Source organism: Marmota marmota, unplaced genomic scaffold, assembly GCF_001458135.2.
Source record: "Marmota marmota marmota unplaced genomic scaffold, marMar, whole genome shotgun sequence".
Classification (NCBI taxonomy): Eukaryota; Metazoa; Chordata; class Mammalia; order Rodentia; family Sciuridae; genus Marmota; species Marmota marmota.
This window is the reverse complement of record NW_025999949.1, coordinates 5352783-5376066: the sequence shown is the minus strand read 5'-3', so window position 1 is coordinate 5376066 and position 23284 is coordinate 5352783. Positions and strand designations below refer to the sequence as shown.

Here is a 23284-nt window from a genome sequence, read left to right as displayed (position 1 = left end):
TTGATGTCATTAATCTTTCCAAATAACTAGTTTTGGGGTTCATATACACTCATATTTCTTTCTCCTTTTTCTTTTTTTCTCTTGTTGTACCTCATTTTGTCTCAGTTTCATCAATTTTGCCCTCATCATTAATAATTCTTTCTTCAAATTCCATTATGATTTCCTTTGTTTTGCTATATTTCATTTTTGAATGCTTACTTACTGAGTTTACCATTTTCTTTTTTTTTAAACTGACATGTGAAAATGTCATATGTTTATGATATATAATATATATAATCATTGTAGAATGGCTACATCAAGCTTAAAAACATGCATTATCACTACAATTATCAGATGCACATGCATTCCTTTTTATCCTTTTATTTTTATTCTTTTTTTTTTTTTGGTACAGGGAATTGAACCCAGGGGCACTTAACCCCTGAGCCACATCCCCAGCCCTTTTTTATATTTTGTTTAGAGATAGGGTCTCACTAAGCTGCTTTAGGGCTTCACTAAGTTGCTGAAGCTGGCTTTGAACTTGCGATCCTCCTGTCTCTGCTTCTGAGCCACTGGGATTACAGGCAAGTGCCACTACGCCCATCTCTTTTTTATTGTTCTGATGATTGTTCCTAATATTAAAGACTATTTTTATTTTTCTTATTTCTTAAGTCACCAATAAGTATCATTTATGAGTATAATTAGTTGTTACTAACTAGATACGCTAAATACTGATATGTGATTAAAGCTAATTCTTAATTAGAAAATAATTATGTATAAACAAATAATAAAATAATATTTAGATAATCCAACTTTACAAAGTAATTCTTATTTCATTTTATCCTCATTACATGTTTTATTGAATAGTATTATGTTTTTTGTTAAGTAACTTTTTTCAATATGAATTTATCTTTAGGGCTGGGGTTGTGGCTCAGTGGTAGAGCGCTTGCCTAGCACGTGCGAGGCCCTGGGTTTGATCCTCAGCACCACATAAAAACAAACAAAATAAAGGGATTGTGTACAATTAAAATATAAATATTAAAAAAAGAATTTATCTTTAGAGATTATTAATGAAACTTCATGGTGAGTAAGCCTGCAGAACCAAATAAAATATGTGTACTATCTTACCTTTGTGGAGGAGGGACACTGGGTGACCATGATCTAGTCCTTCCTATAACATCTACTCGATGAGGAGAACCTGAGGGTGAACAATGGTTTGATGACATTACTTGTTCTGGCACTGATAATGTTGAGCTTTGAAGATCTCGACCATTGTGACGATAATCTGAAGTAGAAAAGATTAACAAATATAGTTATCTACACACTAAGTCCCTTGTGTACTTTATAATTGACTCAAAAACATAAAATGTTGATGAAGCTGAAAGACTATGTTAAAATGTAAAGTATAATTAATGAAGCAAAATATTAAGTAAAAATAACATTTTATAAACATATAAATTAAAAGAAATGACAAGTGTTCAAATATTAAAATAGTTATTATGTTCAAGGCAATGTGAAGGGTAGAGTAAAATTTTTATATATACAGTAAATCTTTTATATACATATATACAAATAAAAATTTTATATGCAGTTATGATCTTCAAAAAAAAAACAGTAAATTTAGTATCAGGTAACTGTATTTAAGTGGGTTTGTCTCTGTGTTTTCTATTGTGTACCACTGGTCTATATACCTGTTTTGGTGCTAATACCATGTGGTTTTTGTTACTATAGCTTTGTAGTATAGTTTAAGGTCTGGTATTGTGATGCCTCCTGCTTCATTCTTCTTGCGAAGGATTGTTTTGGCGATTCTGGGTCCCTTATTTTTTCCAAATGAATTTCATGATTGTTTTTTCTATTTGTATAAGGAATGATGTTGGGATTTTAATTGAAATCATATTGAATCTGTACACCTCTTTGGGTAGTATGGCCATTTTGACAATATTAATTCTGCCTATCCAAGAGCATGAGAGATTTTTCCATTTTTTAAGGTCTTCTTCAATTTCTTTCTTTAGTGTTCTGTAGTTTACATTATAGATGTCTTTTCACCTCTTTCGTTGATTTCCAATTTTTTTTTTAGGCTATTGTGAATTGGGTAGTTTTCCTAATTTCCCTTTCAGAGGATTCACCACTGATGTATTTGATTTATGGATATATATTTTGTATCCTGCTACTTTGCTGAATTCATTTATTAATTCTAGAAGTTTTCTGGTTGGATTTTTTTTGGATCCTTTAAGTACAGAATCATTTCATTGGCAAATAATGATAGTTTAAGTTCTTTTCTTATTCATATCCCTTTAATTTCCTTCATCTGTCTAATTGCTCTGGCTAGAGTTTCAAGGACTATGTTGAACAGAAGTGGTGAAAGAGGGCATCGCTGTCTTGTTGCACTTTTTAGAGGGAATGCTTCCAATTTTTCTCCATTTAGCATGATGTTGGCCTTGGGATTGGCATAGGTAGCTTTTACAATGTTGAGGTACATTCCTACTATCTCTAGTTTTTCTAGTGTTTTGAATATGAAAGGGTGCTGTATTTTGTCAAATGCTTTCTCTGCATCAATTGATATAACCATATGATTCTTACCTTTAAGTCTACTGATTTGATGAATTATGCTTATTGATTTCTGTATGTTGAACCAATGATGTATCCCTGGAATGAACCCCACTTGATCATGATGCACAATTTTTTTACCTCATACTAGACAAAGGTGCCAAAAAATACATTGGAGAAAAGATAGCCTCTTCAATAAATGGTGCTGGGAAAACTGGAAATCTATATGCAAAAATGAAACTAAACCCCTCTCTCTCACCATGCAGAAAACTCAACTCAAAGTGGATCAAGGACCTAGGAATTAGATCAGAGACCTGCACCTAATAGAAGAAAAAGTAGGCCCAAATCACCATCATGTAGGATTAGGCCCTGACTTCCTTAACAAGACTCCTAAAGTGCAAGAAATAAAATTAAGAATAAATAATTGGGAAGGATTCAAACTAAAAAGCTTCTTCTCAGCAAAAGAAATAATCAATGAGGTGAAGAGACAGCCTGCATTTGGGGATCAAATTGTTGCCACATGCACATTAGATAGAGCACTAATCTCCACCATATATAAAGAACTAAAATACTTAACACAAAAAAAACAAACAACCCAACCAATAAATGAGCTTAGGAGCTGAACAGACACTTCTCAAAGGATGATATACAATCAATCAACAAATATATGAAAAAATTTTCAACATCTCTAGCAATTAGAGAAACGAAAATCAAAACTACTATAAGATTTCATCTCATTCCAGTCAGAATGGCAATTATTAAGAATACAAGCAACAATAAGTGTTGGTGAGGATATGGGGGAAAGGGCACACTCATACATAGCTGGTGGGATTGCAAATTGGTGCAACCAATCTAGAAAGCATGATGGAGATTCCTTATAAAACTTGGAATGGAACCACCATTTGACCCAGCTATCCCTCTCCTCATTCTGTACCCAAAGAACTTAAAACAGCATACTACAGTGATGCAGTCACTTCAATGTTTATAGCAGCACAATTCACAATAGCCAAACTGTGGAACCAACCTACATGTCCTTCTACAGGTGAATGGATAAAGAAACTGTGGTACATGTGCACAATAGAATAATACTCAGCATTAAAAGAGAATAAAATTATGGCATTTGCAGGTAAATGAATGGAGTTAGAGAACAGGATGCTAAGCAAAATATGCCAATCCCAAAAAACCAGAGGCCAAATGTTTTCTCTGATAAGTGGATGCTAATCCATAATGGGGGTGATGGGATGCATGGAGGAACTTTGGATGAGGCCAAGAAAAGGTGGAGAGTAGGCAAGGGGGTAGGAATGATGGTGAAATGAGACAGACATCATTACCCTAGGTACATGTATGATTGCATGAATTGTGGATAGATTTTCTAAACAATACTCTGTAATGTGAAAAAATATTTCATTGAGTATTAATCCAAATAATAAACTATTTATACTTTTTAAAAAAATACAATTCCTTTGATAGAATGGAAAAATAACAAATTGATTAGACTTAAGTATTTTGGGGGAAGAGATCTGAAATGCTTGATCAATGGGTACTAAGTCATAGTGACATAAGAATAAGTTCTTGTGTGTATGATAAGGTGACTATAGATAATAATTATCCACTACTTTAAAAAGCTAGAAGAAAGGAGTCTGGTTATTTTCACCGAAAACAAATGAAAAATGTTTGAGGGAATAGATATGTTTAACTTGATTTAAACATTATGCAATGTGTACATCTATTGATATCACATGATACTCTTTTAATATGTACATTTTTTGTTTTCATTTATCATGTTTTTAATTTAAAGTAGTACTCATATACATGAATCATTAAAAAAAATTTCCACTTTGAAAACAGAAATCAAAGAATTCAGTTGTGTACTAAAATGGCATTAAGATGAAGAGCTTTCAATGGTCTGAAGGAAAATATTTTGGATTTAAAAAAAAAACTTATGTGGCTAAATATTTAAAATAGACAAGAAGTGAGATAATTAACTAACAAAGAAATAGAATATGAACAGAAAAAGAAATTGCAGGGGCTGGGGTTGTAGCTCAGTGGTAGAGCATTTCCCTAGCATGCATGAGGCAATGGGTTCAATTCTCAGCACTGCATATAAATAAAATAAAGATCCATCAACAACTAATAAAAATATTTTTTAAAAAGAAAGAAATTGCAATGACTTCTGAGAAGGAACCACGGGGGAAATATTTTTCATAACCATTTTACAGAGGGGTTTAATATATAAACCATAAATATGGAAAATATATTTGCAGTCTTACTTAAATCATGAATATATTGTTCACACATAGTACAAAAAACAAAAGCAAAAAAATAATACTTTAGTTTTTAAAAAGTGGCATATTGATACAGGCATGTTAATTGATTTGTAATATTAAGACTATTGTATTTTTTGTCAGAATTTATAGAAAGCATATCTTCTACCTAAATATGAGAATATTGGAAATTTTCTAACCATACGATAATGCAATATTTTAACTACAGTAGTATAATTTCAAAATGTAGCTGCACATGATACTTAATATGAATACAATAGAAAAAAATGCAGAAGTCCCATTCAAATATTTGATATATGTAGTTATGTTGGTGATATCAAAAAGATTTCAACTTATTTTCACAACTTTGCTTCAGTATAAAGAAGTTTCAATTATGCAATATCTCCTCCAATTTATTGTAAATCCTTTTTTAAGTGGTTTTAGTATAAAAAACTTACAAATATCTACCTAATTGCCATCTTTCAAGAATATTCAATCTAATAATTTATATAGATATTCCAATAACTCTTTAGGGGTCCAAATTGCCACTGATTGTCATAAAAAAATTGTTTTAGGAAATGAGGAAGCAAGAGATTTTTCTCTATTGTTTTTATTAATGGTAAATAATGATGAATTACACTCACACTCCATTTTTAGTATTATAAAATAATTCTAAAATTCTTACCTGATACTACACCAATTCCATCATCACAGTCATAGTCAGAGACTTCACTATCACTTATTCTCTTTGACCCTATGAAGAAAACAACAGCAATAATTTAAATTGCTGATTATTTAAGAGGAAAAAACCATCAACCACCTGAAAATAAAAAGATTTCAAGTTAAACACTTGAGAATAAAAAGTATAGAGAGAAGTAAAATAATTATGAATGAGTTCAACAACACTTATTTTCACACATATTATAAGATATGAGGATAGAGGTGATGAGGAGTTAAAAACTTACACAAGAATAATTCTGGGAATGTGTAAGACAAAGTTTCTAAATGGTTTAAAGCTTGATTTAAGTATGAAATAATTACATAAATTATTTGATACTGATTGATGATAAAGTTATTTGAAAAATAGGTATGTGCTGGGAGCAGTGGTACCTGTCTGCAATCCCAGCAGCTTGGGAAGCTGAGGCAGTAGGATCCAGAGTTCAAAGCCAGCCTCAGCAACTTAGCGAGGACCTGTCGTTTAATAAAATATAAAATAAGGATGGGGATGTGGCTCAGTGGTTAAGCGCCCCTGGGTTCAATTCCAAGCACTAAAAAGAAAAGGTAAGTTGGTATTTTATGATTTTGGGACAGAAGGACCTAATTCTAGATAAATTTCAAGATAAAATTCATTTTCAAAAGCATTAATGTGTCTTTTCTTAGCTTGTTTTTCTAAGAAATTTGTTATATCCAATTATTTTTCATGCTCATGGAGAAGTATAATTTAGAAAAGTCTATTTAAGATATTTGAAAACTTCCTTTTTTGTAAAAATTTTTAGCTAATTCTCTATTGCTTTAAGAAATGAATCATGCATAAAATTAATACATCTAAATTATGAATTGTGCTATTTTCTAATAGCCTAAGTGCATTAATAGTTATTTTAATTTAAGAACACTGTGTTTGTGTTCCTTACAAAAGAAATCTATAACAAAATTTTAAAATGTTAATCCTAAAATGGCATACTGGCATCAAATTAATTCAACTAGGGCTTTGATGGCTAATGCAGATTATGACTTCATACTTAATTATGAAACATCATGTACAGAAATAAACATATTATTGTCTACATTTAATTTTTTTTCTCCTATACGTGTCTCAGGAATATACATACCCTATACAATAGAAGCCTTTTGTTAAAAACATTTTTCCCTCTCATGATATTAGTAAGCATTTACTGATAAATGAAAACAGTGTTGCTGTTTCCAAAAATGACTTCTTTTGTCTTTCCTCTTACATTACACATTATTAAATAATTAGAGTTCAGTTTTATCAGAAAATACATGCTTTGTGGACTGAGAATATAGCTCAGTTGGTAGGGTGCTTGCCTGGCATGCACAAGGCTCTGGGTTCAATTCCCAGCACTGCCAAAAAAAAAAAAAAAAGAAAAGAAAATATGTTTTCCTGTATTGTATATGGTATTTACTGTAGAGATAATCAAAATGTTCTAGGAAATGCCCTCCAATTTTGCAGCCTACTCTTATAAATACTCTATGTGTTTTTTCCCATTTCCGTTTGGCTTGTTTATTTGTTTGCTTAAATCCCTACCCTTTGAGAGAAGGCAAAGTCTATTGCCAGGAGCCAAAGTTCTCATTTTCTTCTTAATGGCTAGGAAGAAGACAATGTGCAATTTAAAATGTGCTGAATTTAATCCCAGAGCTAGGGATTAAATCCAGGGCTGTCTGTATTCTATAAAAGTACTTCATCACTGAGTCACAAACCCGATCCAGATACTTGGTATTTTAATCATGTGATTCCACCAAATTGACTCTTATTATTTTCTTTCCACATTTTTATGTCATAAAGCTTTAGAGACAATCACATCAGAGGTATTTGTAGACCCAACTAATTTTGAAATTAGAATTATCTGACAACTTCCCAAAAGACTGGGCAACTTCCCAACGGAATGGGCAGAAAAAGATATGTAAATGAGGACATACATTCTAAATGGACTTTAGATAGGAGAGGAGTCACACAGATGGAACTATAGAGGAGAGAATTACAGAGAGTTGCTACTCAGCCTACAAAAACTTTTCATTTGGCAAATGCTCAAGGATGAGGGTAATGCTTACTTGACTGTACCTGGCACCAGTTTTACCTGGTACACATGGAACATAAAGATGACCAGCTTTTGGTATTAGCCAAAGATCACATCAAGAATTACACCAACAAAAAATGAAGTTCATTTTATCATCTTCAAGAACTGTCGTGTGTGTGTGTGTGCGTGTGTGTGTGTGTGTGTGTCTAGATAGGGAAGGGGTCATAAATGATTTTTAAATTCTGTTTCCTTCCATATCTTATGTTTATATTCAGATTTAGATTTTATCTGTTTTGATATTAATCCTGTAGAGGTTAAACATATTGCAATTATGTTCTCATTTTTTTAGTTTTTGTTCTTTGACATTGCAATGATGAATTCCTTAGTTTAATTAATTTATTAATATTTTCTATTAAAATTAGTGTTTTCACTATTTGTGGAACTATAAATTAGTACAACCACTATGGAAATTAGTATGGAGAGTTCTCAAAAAAACTAAAATGGAAACATAATATGACCCAGCTATACCTCTTCTCAGTATTTATCCTAAAGAATTAAATTTAGAATACTATAGCAATACATCAATACCCAGGTTTACAGCAACACAATATACAATAGACTAACTATGGAACCAGCCTAGATGTCTGTGAATGGATGAATGAATAAAGACAATGTGGCATACATACAAAATGGAGTTTTATTCAGCCATATGAAAAATGAAATTATGTCATTCGCAGGACCAAGGATGGAACCTGAGAACATTGTTAAGTGAAATAAGCCAAACTCAGAAAGTCAAGGGCTCTATGTTTTCTCTCCTATTTGGAAGCAACAGAGGAAAAAGGAAAAGAATGATGGTGGGAGATCTCATGATAATCAAAGGAAGATCAGTAGAGGAAAGAGACCTGGGAGAAGGAAGAGGGAAAGGAAAGGGAAAAAAATGTGAAATGAAGAGTGTTCAAATTATACAGTTATATTGTAAATATATTGAACATGTAACAATAAATCCTACCATTATGTAAAATTGTAGTATACCAATTAAGTTATGGACAAAAATTAGTGTTTTCAATATTTGAAAAAAATCTTTCCTGACCTTATAAGCAGAGAATTAGACTCCTTCATTTTCTTCTGGAAAGTTTAAAAATTTTGATTTTTGCATTTATATTTTCATTCATCTTAAAATGAGTTTGCATACAGAGTGAGATACAGATTCAATTTAGTTTTCCATAGGGATAGCACATATCTCAGAATTATTTTTTTATTATTCACCACTTTCCCATTTAACTGTGATCGTACCTCAGTCATACATCTCATCTGCAAGTATCTTTCAGATGCTCTATTTTTTTGTTGTAAAGGCTGTATATCTATAAACCAACAATTCATTATCTATGTTACTCTGACATATGCTGAAAAGAACATCAATCCACATTATTATTTGAGTCTTGGATTTTGTCCCTTTGCTCTTCCATATAAAGTTTAGATTTAGATTACCAAATTGACAATGAAATGTCGTACTTTATTGTTTTGCTAGGCATGTACATGGTATCTTTCCCATTTGCATTGTTTTAAGGTCTTACTATGAAATTTCAAATTTTGACCAACAATATTTTCCCTATTTATTTCATGTGTCCTTTGTCTACTGCTATTAGAAACATTCTTAAAAAATGATCTTTTCCAATAATTGCTCAAATACAGACATGTAATATCCAACCATATTATGGGTCTATCTTTTTATTACTAGTGCTGTGATTATTGTTTGATTTGATTTTTCCTTATAGAAAATCTTTTTCCCTGGGCTGGGGATGTGGCTCAAGTGGTAACGTGCTCGCCTGGCACGTGCAGGGTGCTGGGTTCGATCCTCAGCACCACATAAAAATAAAATAAAGACGTTGTGAACACCACAAACTAAAAAATAAATATTAAAAAATTCTCTCTCTCTCTCTCTCTCTCTCTCTCTGTCTGTCTCTCTCTTTCTCTCTTTAAAAGGAATAAAAGAAAATTTTTTCCCAATTCTTAGCTTTGTTTTCCCCTGCCTTACTATACCGAGAATCACAATGCTAGAAAGAAATGGGAGATACTACGTCTTGTCTAATTTCTGATTTTAAGTATAGTTTTTCTAACATAAATGATATGTGCTGAAGTTACACTTGATCAGATAGAGAAAACCCTTAAATTGGATGAAAACAACATAAATTTCAGCCTTTTAATGTGTTTTCACAAAAGCATTGTTGTCTCAGTACTTCCATTTATTAATCAAATATTTCTATGTGATATATTGATCAAAATTCAATTCCAGGCATATCCTTCTAGGACTATCATATATTTATTATACTCTAGTAAATCTAAGTTAACATCAACTGAGTGATATATCAAAATTATAGAGATCACAGAGCATGAAAAAATTTTTACTACAATAGAAGTTTCCATAGTTTAAAATTTTCAAATGTATGGATAAAATTTATCTTCTTTTTAAAATAATTGACCTAATAACAAAATGTTGAAGGATATATCCTGTGTTATGTATGTTATGTTAATTCTTTGAATTCTATTAAAATGAATGATAGGATAGCCTATTAACAATTTTTATAAATGTTTCATGAATTAACAGAGGAATATGAATTTATTGTTAGGTTCAGAGTTCTTCATCTGATTCTGAGATTAAACTTGTAATTTGTGCTCTTTGATTCTTTTGCATCTTCTCTACATTATTATATGACTTGCCGATGATAAAGAAAGAATTATATTGGAATTGACTTCAATAGCAATAAATTTGTGAATTTTTCTCTCTAATGTTTTTTTATGTGTATTGAAGTTATCAATACTTGAAAGATGAAGATTATCTCAATAGATGTACAGAAATATTTGAAATAGTTATCTACATCCATCAAAAATCATAGACAGGTAAGAAGGGAATTTCATCAAACTGATAAATGACATTCACAAAAATCTACAGCTAACAGTACATTCAGATATGAAATATTAAATACATTCCCCTAAAGAAGGAATACATAAAGAGTTCTCTTCAAGGCTAAATCTTATCTTCAACACCGTACTGCATATTCTAGATAGGTCAATACTATAAGGAAAAGAAATGAATGCTGTACAGGTTATAAAACAAAAAGTATCATAATTATGTAAATTAAAATTCCTAAAGAAAGTATTTAAAAGATTATGTGACTAATACATAAATTTATCAGGTTCCAGAGCACACAGTCAATATAAAAGTTAATTATATTTCTTAGACAAAAGCAAAGAACAAATAGGAAATTAATTTCAAAAGCAATATCATTTACAAGACTACCCAAAATCATGCAATACTTAAGAACACACCTAATACAAAACCGTAAAAGTTCATCTCAGCAAAACACTGCTATGTTAGTGTCCTAAGGCTGCTATAACAAAGAGTCAAAACTGGGTAGCTTGAAAGGACATCAATTTATTGTTTTATAGTTCTGGAGGTTAGAAGTCCAAAATTAACATGTTAGCAAGGCCATTTTCTCTCTGGAAACTCTGAGAATCTTTCCTTGTCTTTTATAGTTTCTGGTGTTTCCAGCTATCACTGATGTTCCTTCACTTGTAGATGCATCACTCCAGTTGCATGGCCATCTTCTCCCTCTGTGTACTCAGATTATCTTTGCTCTGTGCATATCTGCCTCTGTGTCCTGATTTAACCTCATTTCTAACTTGGTTTACCTCTGCAAAAAACCCAATTTACAAAAAGTCTATATACTGAGGCACTAGAAAATAAGTCTTTGACAAATAATTTTTTTACCTTTCAATAATTTTATTCTAATTTGTTATGTATGAAAACAGAATACATTAAATTCATATTATACATACAGAACATAAATTTTCATATCTCTGGTTGTACACAAAGTAGAGTCACACCATTCATATCTTCATACATGTGCTTAGTGTAATGATGTCCATTCATTCCACCATCTTTCCTACTCCCATGCCCCCTTCATTCCCCTCCTTCCTCTTTGCTCTATCTAGAGTTCGTCTAATCCACCATGCTCCTACCCCCGCCCAATCCCATTATGAATCAACATTCTTATATCAGAGAAGACATTCAGCATTTGGTTTTGGGGATTGGCTAACTTCACTTACCATTATATACTCCAACACCATCCATTTACCTGCCTAATTGCCATGTTTTATTCTCTTTTAATGCTGAATAGTATTCCATAGAAGATGCCATCAGAAGCCTACAAACCAAGAAAAGCCCAGGACCAGATGGATACACAGGTGAGTTCTACAAGACCTTTAATGAAGAACTAATACCAATACTCCTCAAATTATTTCATGAAATAGAAAAAGAGGGAGCACTTCCAAACTCATTCTATGAGGCCAGTATCACCCTGATTCTAAAACCAGGCAAAGACACATCAAAGAAAGAAAACTTCAGACCAATATCTCTAATGAACATAAAAACAAAAATTCTCAATAAAATTCTGGCAAATCTAATACAAAAACATATCAAAAATATAGTGCACCACAATCAAGCGGGGTTCATCCCAGGGAAACAAGCTTGGTTCAACAGACGGAAATCATTAAATGCAATTCATTCCATCAATAGACTTAAAGACAAGAATCATATGGTCATCTCAATAGATGCAGAAAAGCATTCAACAAAATACAGCATGTATTTTGTTGAGCCTTCATGTTCAAAATACTAAAAAAACTAGGGATAACAGTAACATATTTCAACATCTTAAAAGCTATTTATGCTAAGCCGCAAGCCAACATTATTCTAAGTGGAGAAAAACTGAAAGCATTCCCTCTAAAAACCAGAACAAGACAGGGATGCCCTCTTTCACCACTTCTATTTAACATAGGTCTTGAAACACTGGCCAGAGCAATTAGACAGATGAAAGAAATTAAAGGGATACAGATATGAAATTAACACAAATTATCACTATTTTCCGAGGATATAATTCTAATACCTAGAAGACCCAAAATATTACACCAGAAAACTTCTAGAACTAATAAATGAATTCAGCAAAGTAGCAGGATATAAAATCAACACCCCAAAATCAAAGGGTATAACAGTGACAAATCCTCTGAAAGGGAAACAAGGAAAACTACCCCATTTACAATAGATTGTTCTTGGATAGGCAGAAATAATATTGTCAAAATGACCACACTACCAAAAGCACTATACAGATTTAATGCAATTCCAATAAAAATCCCAATGACATTCCTCATAGAAAAAGAAAAAGAAGTAATTAAATTCATCTGGAAAAATAAGAGACCCAGATAGCTGAAGCAATCCTTAGCAAGAAGAGTAAAGCAGGGCATCATTACACCAGACTTTAAACTATAATACAGAGCAATAGTAAAAAAAAAAAAAAAAAAAAAAAAAAAAAAAAAAAAACAGCATGGTATTAGCAACAAAAGAGACTTGTAGACCAATGGTACAGAATAGAGGACACAGAGACAAACCCATATAACTACAGTTATATTAGACAAAAGCACCTAAAACATACAATGGAGAAAAAATAGCCTCTTCAACAAATGATGCTGGAAAGAATGGAAATCCATGTGCAACAAAATGAATTAAATCCTTCTCTCTCACCATGCACAAAAATCAACTCAAAGTGGATCAAAGACCTAGGAATAAAACCAGTGACGCTATACCTAATAGAAGAAAAAGTAGGCCCAAATCTCTATCATGACAGATTAGGCCCTGACTTCCTTAATAAAATTCCTATAGTACAAGAAATAAAATCAAGAATCAATAAATGTGATGGATTCAAAATAAAAAGCTTCTCATCTTGACATATCTTTTTTTAAAAGACACAATTCAGCTCAAACAGCTGCTAACATATTAAAGAAAATTTAAATTAATGGAGAGACTTTTCTGCAAAATTGGAAGCCATATGTATTGGAATAATATTGTCAGCATGCTAAGAGAAAATAAACTGATACCAGGATTTTATAAATAGCTAACCTGCTGTAAGGAATGAAGAAGAAATAAGGATATATATTCAGAAAACAAACCCTGTTTGTAATTCTTCACTGAAAGAACTTTTTAAAATTGTAATTCAAAAATAAAGAAATTAGGGGCAGGGAGTATAACTCAGTTGTAAAGCATGTGCTTAATATGCATGAGACGCTGGGTTCAATTTTCAGCACCCAAAAATAAATATTATTGGTTTATTCTCATGCTAGTAGCACACTGTGTCAATATAGTAACAAAGGAATGAGGAAGGGAGGGAGGGAGGTAAGGAAGGAAAAGAAGGACAGAGGAGGGGGAAGAATAAATTTATCCCCAAAGAAAGGAATAAAGTACAAAAAAATTGGTAATAATTCAGATAAATCGCAACAAACTCTGAATGAATAAAATGACAATAATTATAATAAAGACAAACACGGAGGAGATATAAAGTTCTGGTAGTAATACAGATATAAATTAGATTATAAAATTTTTATATGGTTTAGGGAAGAAAGATAGACATGTTAATTAATATTACTTTGTTAGGTAAATGTGTTAAAAATTCAAAAGCAACCACTAAAAAGAGGAAGCGATTAAAAATAAAAAATAGGATGCCCAAAGTAGTTATATATTCCTACATATGCTAGAAAAAAAAATCTATATGATTGTGTCTGTATAGGCATAGAGTACCTAAAATATATAGAAATTGGTGACTGATTGATTCACAGAAAGAGAAATAGATGTTTGAAAAAAGAAGTGGGAGACTTTTCCCTATATGGATTTTTAAATTTATACTGTTATGAATGCATTAAAAAATTAACAGCAAATATTTACAAACATTTCATGTGTAGATGAAATGAATATATTTTGGGGACATATCCTATTAATTAAATTGGGTAAACTGTTTCACATTTCTGAGAGATTGTCACTATGATTGTGGTTCTTCAATTTCTCTTTTCAATTATTTCTAGTTTTTTAAAAAATAATTATAATAAAACCAAAGTTCAGGATTTCAGATGTTCCTCTGGGTCCTGGTCCTGCTGGAACCCCTCCCAGACCTAGGCCAAGGACATGGGCAGATTCATGACAAAATACATGAAATTAGTTTGTAGATTATCCAAGTATCAAGACCAGAAGGAATGAGAGATAAACACGTGTTCTAGTTTTTCCTCAGGCATTCTTTCCTTGATTTCCCCGTTTTGCACGCATTTTTCTGTCCAAACCTATCCTCCCATTCCAAAGAGACTTAAGGATCTCGGCTAGATGAAGCACAACTGTCTGCTCCAGACTTTTACTAGCTCCCCTTTGTGGTTTCTGGCAAGTGACTTTTCTCAGATTCTTCATTTTCTTACAAAGAATTAATTCCCAGCTTAAAAAGAAATCCCAGCTCCTCGCACAATTTTGTAAAGATTAATCTTTACAATAAATTTTATTTCATATCTCTAATAGTGCTACAGCACTAAGCACATTAGCTTCCGGACTGAACCTAAATTACATAATATTGAAGTCCTTAATCCACCTAGATTTTGTTTTCTTATATATGATGTAAGACACAGACCCAATTTCATCTATTTTCTTTTCTTTATGGATAACAATTTTTTTCCAGCTCACTCATTAAATCATCTATTTTTCTCCTGTTGATTTTTCACATTACTTCAGATCCGTATATAAATGAGTCGGCTTCAGGGCTCTTTCTCTTGTTCCATTATTGGTTTATTTTCATGCCAGTAGCACACTGTGTCAAATAATAGTAAATTCTAACATCTGATAAGGAATTTTCACCTCCCTGTCCTCCTTGCTTTCTGGTTATCTTTGTCCCTTCTGTTTTTCATGTATTTAGAATCAGTTCATCATTTATCATAAAGATATCCAATAGGATGCAAACTGTATTGAATGTATAGCTAAAATAGGGGAAACTGACAATCTATAATACTGAATTATATAATACTGTATATTCCTATTAGTGGTTGTGGCATTTATTCATTTGTTTAGGTGTTTCTTAAAGTTACTTAATAAAATGCTATCACTTTTTCTATAGTAGTATTATACAATTTTTATTAGATATTTTCCCTAGATATTTACTATTTCCTGGTACTATTGTAGATTGTCTTTTTAAAATATTTTAATTTGTTTCCAATGTAGAGAGATGCAATAGACTTTTATATATTAATCTTACATCCAGCCATCATAGTAAATGATAATTTGTCTATAGGTTCTTTGGGGAGTTATAGGTAAACAATTTTATCATCTGAAAATAATAATAGCTTTGTTTCTTCCTTTGAATCCTTAATGTTTCTAAATTATATTTATCTAAGTAAGATGTAGAGATCTCCTCTACAATCATTCTCTTGCTCATGTTTTTTTAAAGGAATAATTTTATCATTGGCCAATTAAGATGTGATTTCCTATACATTTTTAATAGATACTCTATATGGTTAAGGAAGTTCATTTCTAATTTGTAATTTGATAGGAGATATAATTGTAAACTTATGTTGAATTTTATGGAACTTTTGCAATTTACACATTGAAACAAACAAGTTTTTCACATTCATAGTTTTTTTTTTTTTATAAAACTGTTGCATTTGATTTACTACTCTTTTATATGGCTCTTTTTAAAAAAATCTCTTTGATCATCTATATTGAGGAATAAAATAGGTCTATAAATTTCCTTTCTTGGAATGGCTTTGTAAATTTCTGGTATGAAAGCCATGTTTTCTATGTAAAGAGCTTGGAAATATTTCTATTTTATGTATATTCAGCAAGAGTTTTATTAGCTTAGGAAAACTTGTTATTCAAATCACCTGTAAAAATTGTCTGGGTCTAGTTTTACCTCCTTTTTTTAATATAGTGAAAATATCTCTGCATATGGTAATTCTCAACCATTTATTCCTTACTGAGTCAACTTTCACAAAAATTATTTTCTAGGAACTTGTCCGTATTACTTATGCTTTCAAAATTATTGAAATATATTTGTAGATAGAGTTCCATTACCTGAACTGAAGGACTTATTTTAATATGTAGTATATCTGAAGTTAACTCCTCTTTTAAACTCATATTACATATTTGTACCTGATGTCTTCTTAACATTTCAGGATTTTCAAAATTTTACCTACTCAGTCATGTTCTATTTTATTAGTTTCTATTTCATTCTCTGGTTTCCACTTCTTAGAAATGCATATAAATATAAGTGTGCAGTATGAACCCTATGTGTGTCATCTTTCACACAGAACAATATTTTGAGATTCCTTCTTGTTGTGATATTATCAGTAGTTCATTTATTTTTTTTAATAAATTATTTTTTATACCTTTATTTATTTTTATGTGGTGTTGCTGAGGATTGAACCCAGGGCCTTGCACATGTTAGGTGAGAACTCTACCACTGAGCCACAGTTCATTAATTTCTATTGCTGAGTAATATCCTATTATATGACTAACCACAATTTATTTTTATTTCTTTACATAGAAATATATACAAATATTTTATAGTTGCTGGGAATTTGGGTTACTTGGCTATTGCAAATAAAAATAACAAGAACATTTGTATGCAAGATGGACATGTGCTTTCATTCTTTGGCAAATAGCTAGAAATGGAATGGCTGACCTATATGATAGTTGTATGTTTACTGTTTTAATAAGTTGCCAAAAGTGTTTCCAAAGAGACTATGACAAACTACATTCCGACCGGAGTCTTAGTTGCTACCTATGTCTGCAATGCTTGATATGGACGGTCGTATTCATTTTAGTCATTCTAATATATGTGCAATAAGTATCTCATTTACATTTTCCTAAAGACTAATTCTGTCTTTTTTTCATGTGCTTATTTTCCATCCCTCTATCTTTTTCAGTGTTCCTTCAATTCTTATGTCCATTTTTATTGTTATTTTTTTAGTCATGAGTTTTGACAGTTCTCTATGAATTTCATATAAATTCTTTCTCATATATATAATTTGCAAATATTTCTCCCAGTCTGTGGCTTACATTTTGTTATGTTAACAATGTCTTTCAAAGAATAAAGATTTTTCACTTTCAAGAAATCCAATTTACTAATTTCTTATCTGGCAGATGATAGCTGAGGTCTACTATTGAAGAAATCTGCCTACTCAAGTTGTTAAAGTATCCTCCCAGGAGTTTTATAGCTTTATTGTCTACAATTTAGTCAATGAATCATTTATCTACATATATGTGGCTCTATATCTGTATTCTCTAATCTGTTGTATCGATGCATTTATCTGTTTTTAACATGTTGGCCTTAATCACTGCAGTTTTATAAGTTTGAAATTAAGTAGTGTGAGGATTCCAACTTTGACCTTTCTTCAGAATTATTTTTAACAATTCTAGGTACTCTGGATTTTCAAATAAGTTTTAGAATGAGTTTGGCAATATACACTAAAAAAGCCTTCAGGGATTTTTAAATCAGGGGGTACAAATTAATATTATTGACACTTCTGACTCATGAACAGTGTTTTTCTCCCTTTATTTCGGTCTTTTAAAACTTCTGTTAATAGTGTTTTGTAGTTTTCAGTTTTAAACCTTTATATGGTTTGCCAAATTTTACCCCCTAAATATTTCATATTTTTTATTTTATTTGAAAAGGCGTTGTAGTTTTCAGTTTTCAATTTTTCATTGCCAGTGCACAGAAATAAAGTGATATTGTATCTTGACCTGGCATCCAGTAACTGCTATAAATTCATTTTTCAGTTATAATAATTTTTGCATGGATCTCATTGTATTTTCGGTGAAGATCCCACATATACAAATAAAGACAATTTTACTTGTTTGTTTTCAAGCTGGAGGTACTTTCTTTTTGTTGTCAGCTAGACTCTCAAGTACAATTTTGAATAGAAGTGGAGAGACCAAACATCCTTTCCCTGTTCTGACCTTAAGAAGAAACATTTCAGTCTTTCACCACTATGATTTAACCCTGGGGTTTGATAGATTCCCTTTATCAGGTTAAGGAAGCCCTTTTCTATTCCATTTTGTTCAGTTTTTTTTTTTTTGGTTTGTTTTATTTTTAAATAGAAATAGATGTGAATTTTTCCAGATGCTCTTTCTGACTCTCTTGAAATGATAATATACATGTTTTTTCTTTTTAAGAAGTTAACATTACCTTGATTTTTTAATTTTAGGCAAACATTACATTTCCATCATACATACAATTTAGTCACAATATATTAATGTTTTTATGTACCATGAATTCAATTTCCTTTTTTCTTTTGCTAATCTTTTAAATTTTAATATGATAATTTTTTGAAAAATTTCATGAGTTCTAATGACTTGTGAATTTCTTCTAATAGGAGTTAGTAACAGGTTTTAATGTTTAATTGATAAAAAAAAAGTTGGGAAGTATTCTCAACCTTGCAATTTTCTGCAAGAGTTTGCATAGAATTAGTATTTTATGAACCTTAAATGTTTGGTAAACATAACTGGTCAAGTCATCTAGGCCTAGACTTTTCTTTGTGGAAAGGTCTCAGGTACAAATTCAATTTCTTTAGCAGATACAGGGGTATTTAAGTTATATCTTTCTTTTTGAATGAATTTCAAGCTTCTGTACTACAAGTAAATTTTCTATTTCATCTAAGTTGTCAAATGTACTAGCATGATTTTTTTAAACAATTTTTCCTTGCAGTCCCTTTAATAATTGTAGATTCTGTATAAATATTACCATTTTTCTGATATTGGTAATCCCCCCCCTTCTCTCTTATTCTGACTATAATTTTTTTAATCAATTTTATTGCTCTCTTCCTTTCCTTCCGTAAGATCCATATTGATCTTCTCATAGTGCCAATCAATAGCTTTATTCAAATGTTTCTTTTTTTATTGTTGTTATTCCATTGAATTCTTTTCTTTTATTATTCCCTTTCTTTTACTTAATTTGGGCCCAAGTTGCTATACTTTTCTAGTTTGTTAGAAAAAAAATTATTAATTTGAGACATTTTTAGTGCTACAAATTTCCCCATGTGTTCTGCTTTTGTTGCTTCCCATTTATTTTGATAAGATATGTTTTCAGTTCAAAATAATTTTAATTTCCATTTGACTTTTTCTTTGATGTCTGGTTATTTAGACATGTGTAATTTTTTGTTGAATCCTAAAAGATGTTCTACAAATTTTATGTTACTGACTTCTAATCTAATTCTATTATGGTCAGGATACATACTTCGAATATTTTTAAATTTATTGAGACTTGTTTGGGCCAAAATAAGGTCTTAGTAAATGTATGTATGAACATGAAAAGAATGTATATTCTGCTGTTGATCTAGGGAGCAATAAGTGTCATCAGATTGTTGTTCTAGGGAGCAATAAGTGACAATCAGGTTAAATTGGTCAGTAATGTTATCCAAGGCTTGTATAGTATTAATGATTTTTCTATTGGTTCTGTGAATTGAAGTATCAGAATATCTGAATTTAATTGAGATGTGTCTAATTGTTCTTTAGTTTTATCACTGTATTTCTAAAATTGAAGTATAACTCACATAAGTTTAATTTAATTGCACAATTCAGGAATTTTCAATAAATTTAAACAGTTGTATAAACTTCACCAGAATCCAATTTTTAAACATTTCCTTCACTCCAAATAAATTCCTTATAGCCCTTTTCAGTCACTCCCCCTGCCCACCCCAGTCAGACAACTACTAATTTAATCTCTGATTCTATAGATTTGTTATTTCTCTATATGTTATATAAATGTAATCATACAACATTTAGATTGTGCATCTGGCATATTTCATTAAGCACAGAATTTTTAAGGTCCAACATTATATCACATACAAGTACTTTCTTCCTTGTTATATATAGTAATCTCTTGTATGTCTATACCACATTTTATTTATCTATGTACCAGGTGATGAATATTTAGATTATTCCCACTTTTTGATCATTATAAATGCTTCTACAAATATTCATGTCCAAGTTTTTAAGTGAACATTTATTTTCATTTCTCTTGAGTATATTTCTAGAAGTGAATTGTTGGGTTATGTGGTAAAATTTACTTTTAATTTTTTTTAACAAACTACCAAACTATTTTGCAAAGTGGCTATAGCATTTCACACTTCAATAAGCAAATATATTAAGGTGTCAATCTCTTCACATTTTTGCCCATATTTGTCACTATCTTTTTTACATTTATTCTAGAGTACAAGTGAAGCAATATATCATTGTGATAATTATTTGCATTTCACTAATAACTTCTGTTACTAACTACATTTTCATGTCTGTATTTGACATTGGTATATTTTCTTCTTTAAAAATGGCTATCAAGGAGAAGGAAGATGGCGGCGAGGGGAGTGCATTGCCCCCGTGTGCTGCTTCACTGTGTGGGAGTATGACAAGTCAGGACGGCTAAAGGATATCTTGTTAGGAATTTCCAGCAATAGTGGGGTGCTCCGGAACCTGGAGGAAGGATTTCCATCGCACGAGGATCGGCTACGGGGACTCAAACGCGAGAGGTTTGTCGCACGGAGGGTAACACTGCTTATTCAGCAAATCGCCCCGCGGCTAGAGTCTGCAGCGCGCGCTGGGATAGAGACGCAGGGTTACAGCGCTGCAGTTTCTGCCAGCCGCGCAAGCACCGACCGTACTCAGGGCTGAATTCTGGGTTCGAGACGGGGGAAGGAAGCGGTCCATCTCGGTTCTCCACACCGGTCAGACCACAGAGGAGGCCAGCAGCCACCATGTTGGTAAACTGACGTCACCTCCCCTGTTTTCGACTGACCGCAGCTCATTCAGCCATAGATCAGGTAATTTCAGGCTGCAATTCGCCTGCGGCTTGCAGACAGATTGCTAGGGTTCAGCGCCTGGGTGCTTCTTAGAACCTGATCTTATCGGAGAGAACACCGAGCGCGAGGCGGCCGAGTTCCGGCTCCCGGAACTTCCCTGGCCCGGGGCTAGGAGCCCGCGGAAACTGCTTCTCGGTCCGGGTCCTGCTGAGGGCCGGTCAGGACTCACCCGTTGCTTTGGTTGCCCGGCAAGGGGAACGAAATGCTGCCATTCGCATAGGATACCAACATGGCAGAGATCTGATGTCAGCAGAAAGCGGCGGAGGAGAGAACTTCATCAATACCAGCGGTGACATAAGCAGTTGGTCTCCTGGTAGGGGGGGTGAGGCACAGTCACCCGAGTCTCCTCAATTTGTCGTTGAGCCAGAGGGGAGAAGCCGGGCCGCCGCCAGCGCCCGGAGCAGGCCCAGCGGCTCGCCAGCGTGGTGACCGCGTGACCCCAATTGGAGAGGGGGCGGAGCGGAGCCGCCACCCGCACCCGCAAGGTGGGCAGACCCGCGACCCAGTGGTACATGGGCGTGGTAGGAGGGGCAGGGCAGAGCCGCCGTTCGCGCTTGCAAGGTAAACAGACCTGTGACAGCCTGGCGGGTCAGGCCCAGTGGCCTGCCAGTGTGGTACACATGTCACCCCAACTGGAGTAGGGGCAGAGCAGATCCTTCTCCCACGCCCGGATCAGGCCCTGCCGGTGTGGTGGTCACGTGACCCCAATTGGAGTGGGGGCGGAGCGGAACCGCCACCCGTGCCCGCAGGGTGAGCAGACCAGTGATCAAACTGCAGATCAGACCCAGGGGTCCGCAGGCGTGGTAGGAGGGGCAGGGCAGATCCGCCGCCCGCGCCTCCAAGGTAGGCAGACCTACAACAGACCGGCGGATCAGGCCCAGGAGCCTGCCGGCGTGGTACAAACACCACCCTAATTGGAGTAGTGGCAGAGCAGAGTCGCCGCCCGTGCCAGGAACAGGCCCAGCGTCCTGCAGGCGGGGTAGTCACGACACCCCATTTGGAGTAGGGGCAGAGTAGAACCGCCGCCCGCGTCTGCAGGGTAGGCAAACCTGCAACCGACTGGCGGATCAGGCCCGGTGGCCTGCCGGCGTGGTACACTCGTCACCCCAATTGGAGTAGGGGCAGAACAGAGCCGCCGCCAGCTCCCAGAACAGGCCCAGTGACCTGCCGGCGTGGTAGCCACGACACCCCAATTGGAATAAGGAGAGAGCAGAGCCGCCGCCCGCACCTGCAGGAAAGATACGCAAGCAGTATGAAAAGACAAGGAAAGAAAGGACCACAAGCAATGCAGGTCAACGCAACTTTAGAAGAGGTAACAGCTGCAGCAGATGGAATGTCAGATAAAGAATTCAGGATATACATGCTTCAGATGATCTGGAGTATCAAGGAAGACATTAAACAGCAAAATCAGACAATGAAAGATCACTTCGACAACGAATTACGCAAACAAATCCAGGAAGCAAAGGATCAACTATACAGGGAGATAGAGGTTATAAAAAACAAACAATCAGAAATCCTAGAAATGCAGGAAGCAATAAACCAACTTAAAAACTCAATGGAGAATACTACCAGCAGAGTAGAACACTTAGAAGATAGAACATCAGACAATGAAGACAAAGTATTTCAACTGGAAAAGAACATAGACAGCTCAGCAAGACTGTTAAGAAACCATGAGCAGAACATCCAAGAAATATGGGATAACATTAAGAGACCAAACTTAAGAGTCATTGGGATACAGGAAGGTACAGAGCTCCAAACCAAAGGAATGAGCAGTCTATTCAATGAAATAATACGAGAAAACTTCCCAGACTTGAAGAATGAGACAGAATCCCAAATCCTAGAAGCCTACAGGACGCCGAATGTGCAAAATCATAAGAGATCCACACCTAGACACATTATAATGAAGATGCCCAACATACAGAATAAGGAGAGAATTTTAAAAGCTACAAGAGAAAGGAAGCAGATTACATTTAGGGGTAAGCCAATCAGGATAACAGCTGATCTTTCAACACAGACTCTGAAAGCTAGAAGATCCTG

General features: G+C 33.6%; 1 protein-coding gene across 47 annotated transcripts in view; it reads right to left on the bottom strand.

Moving 5' to 3' along the window:
• Rims2 (regulating synaptic membrane exocytosis 2) overlaps window positions 1-23284 on the bottom strand; it is a 546345-nt gene that overhangs the window by 203640 nt on the left and 319421 nt on the right. For all 47 annotated transcript variants that reach the window (XM_048801953.1, XM_048801957.1, XM_048801965.1 and 44 more), the window contains 2 exons: window positions 5473-5541; window positions 1105-1261 (listed from right to left, as the gene is read on the bottom strand). In XM_048801953.1, the coding sequence (XP_048657910.1) occupies window positions 1105-1261; window positions 5473-5541 (226 nt within the window). The remainder of the gene's footprint in view (window positions 1-1104; window positions 1262-5472; window positions 5542-23284) is intronic.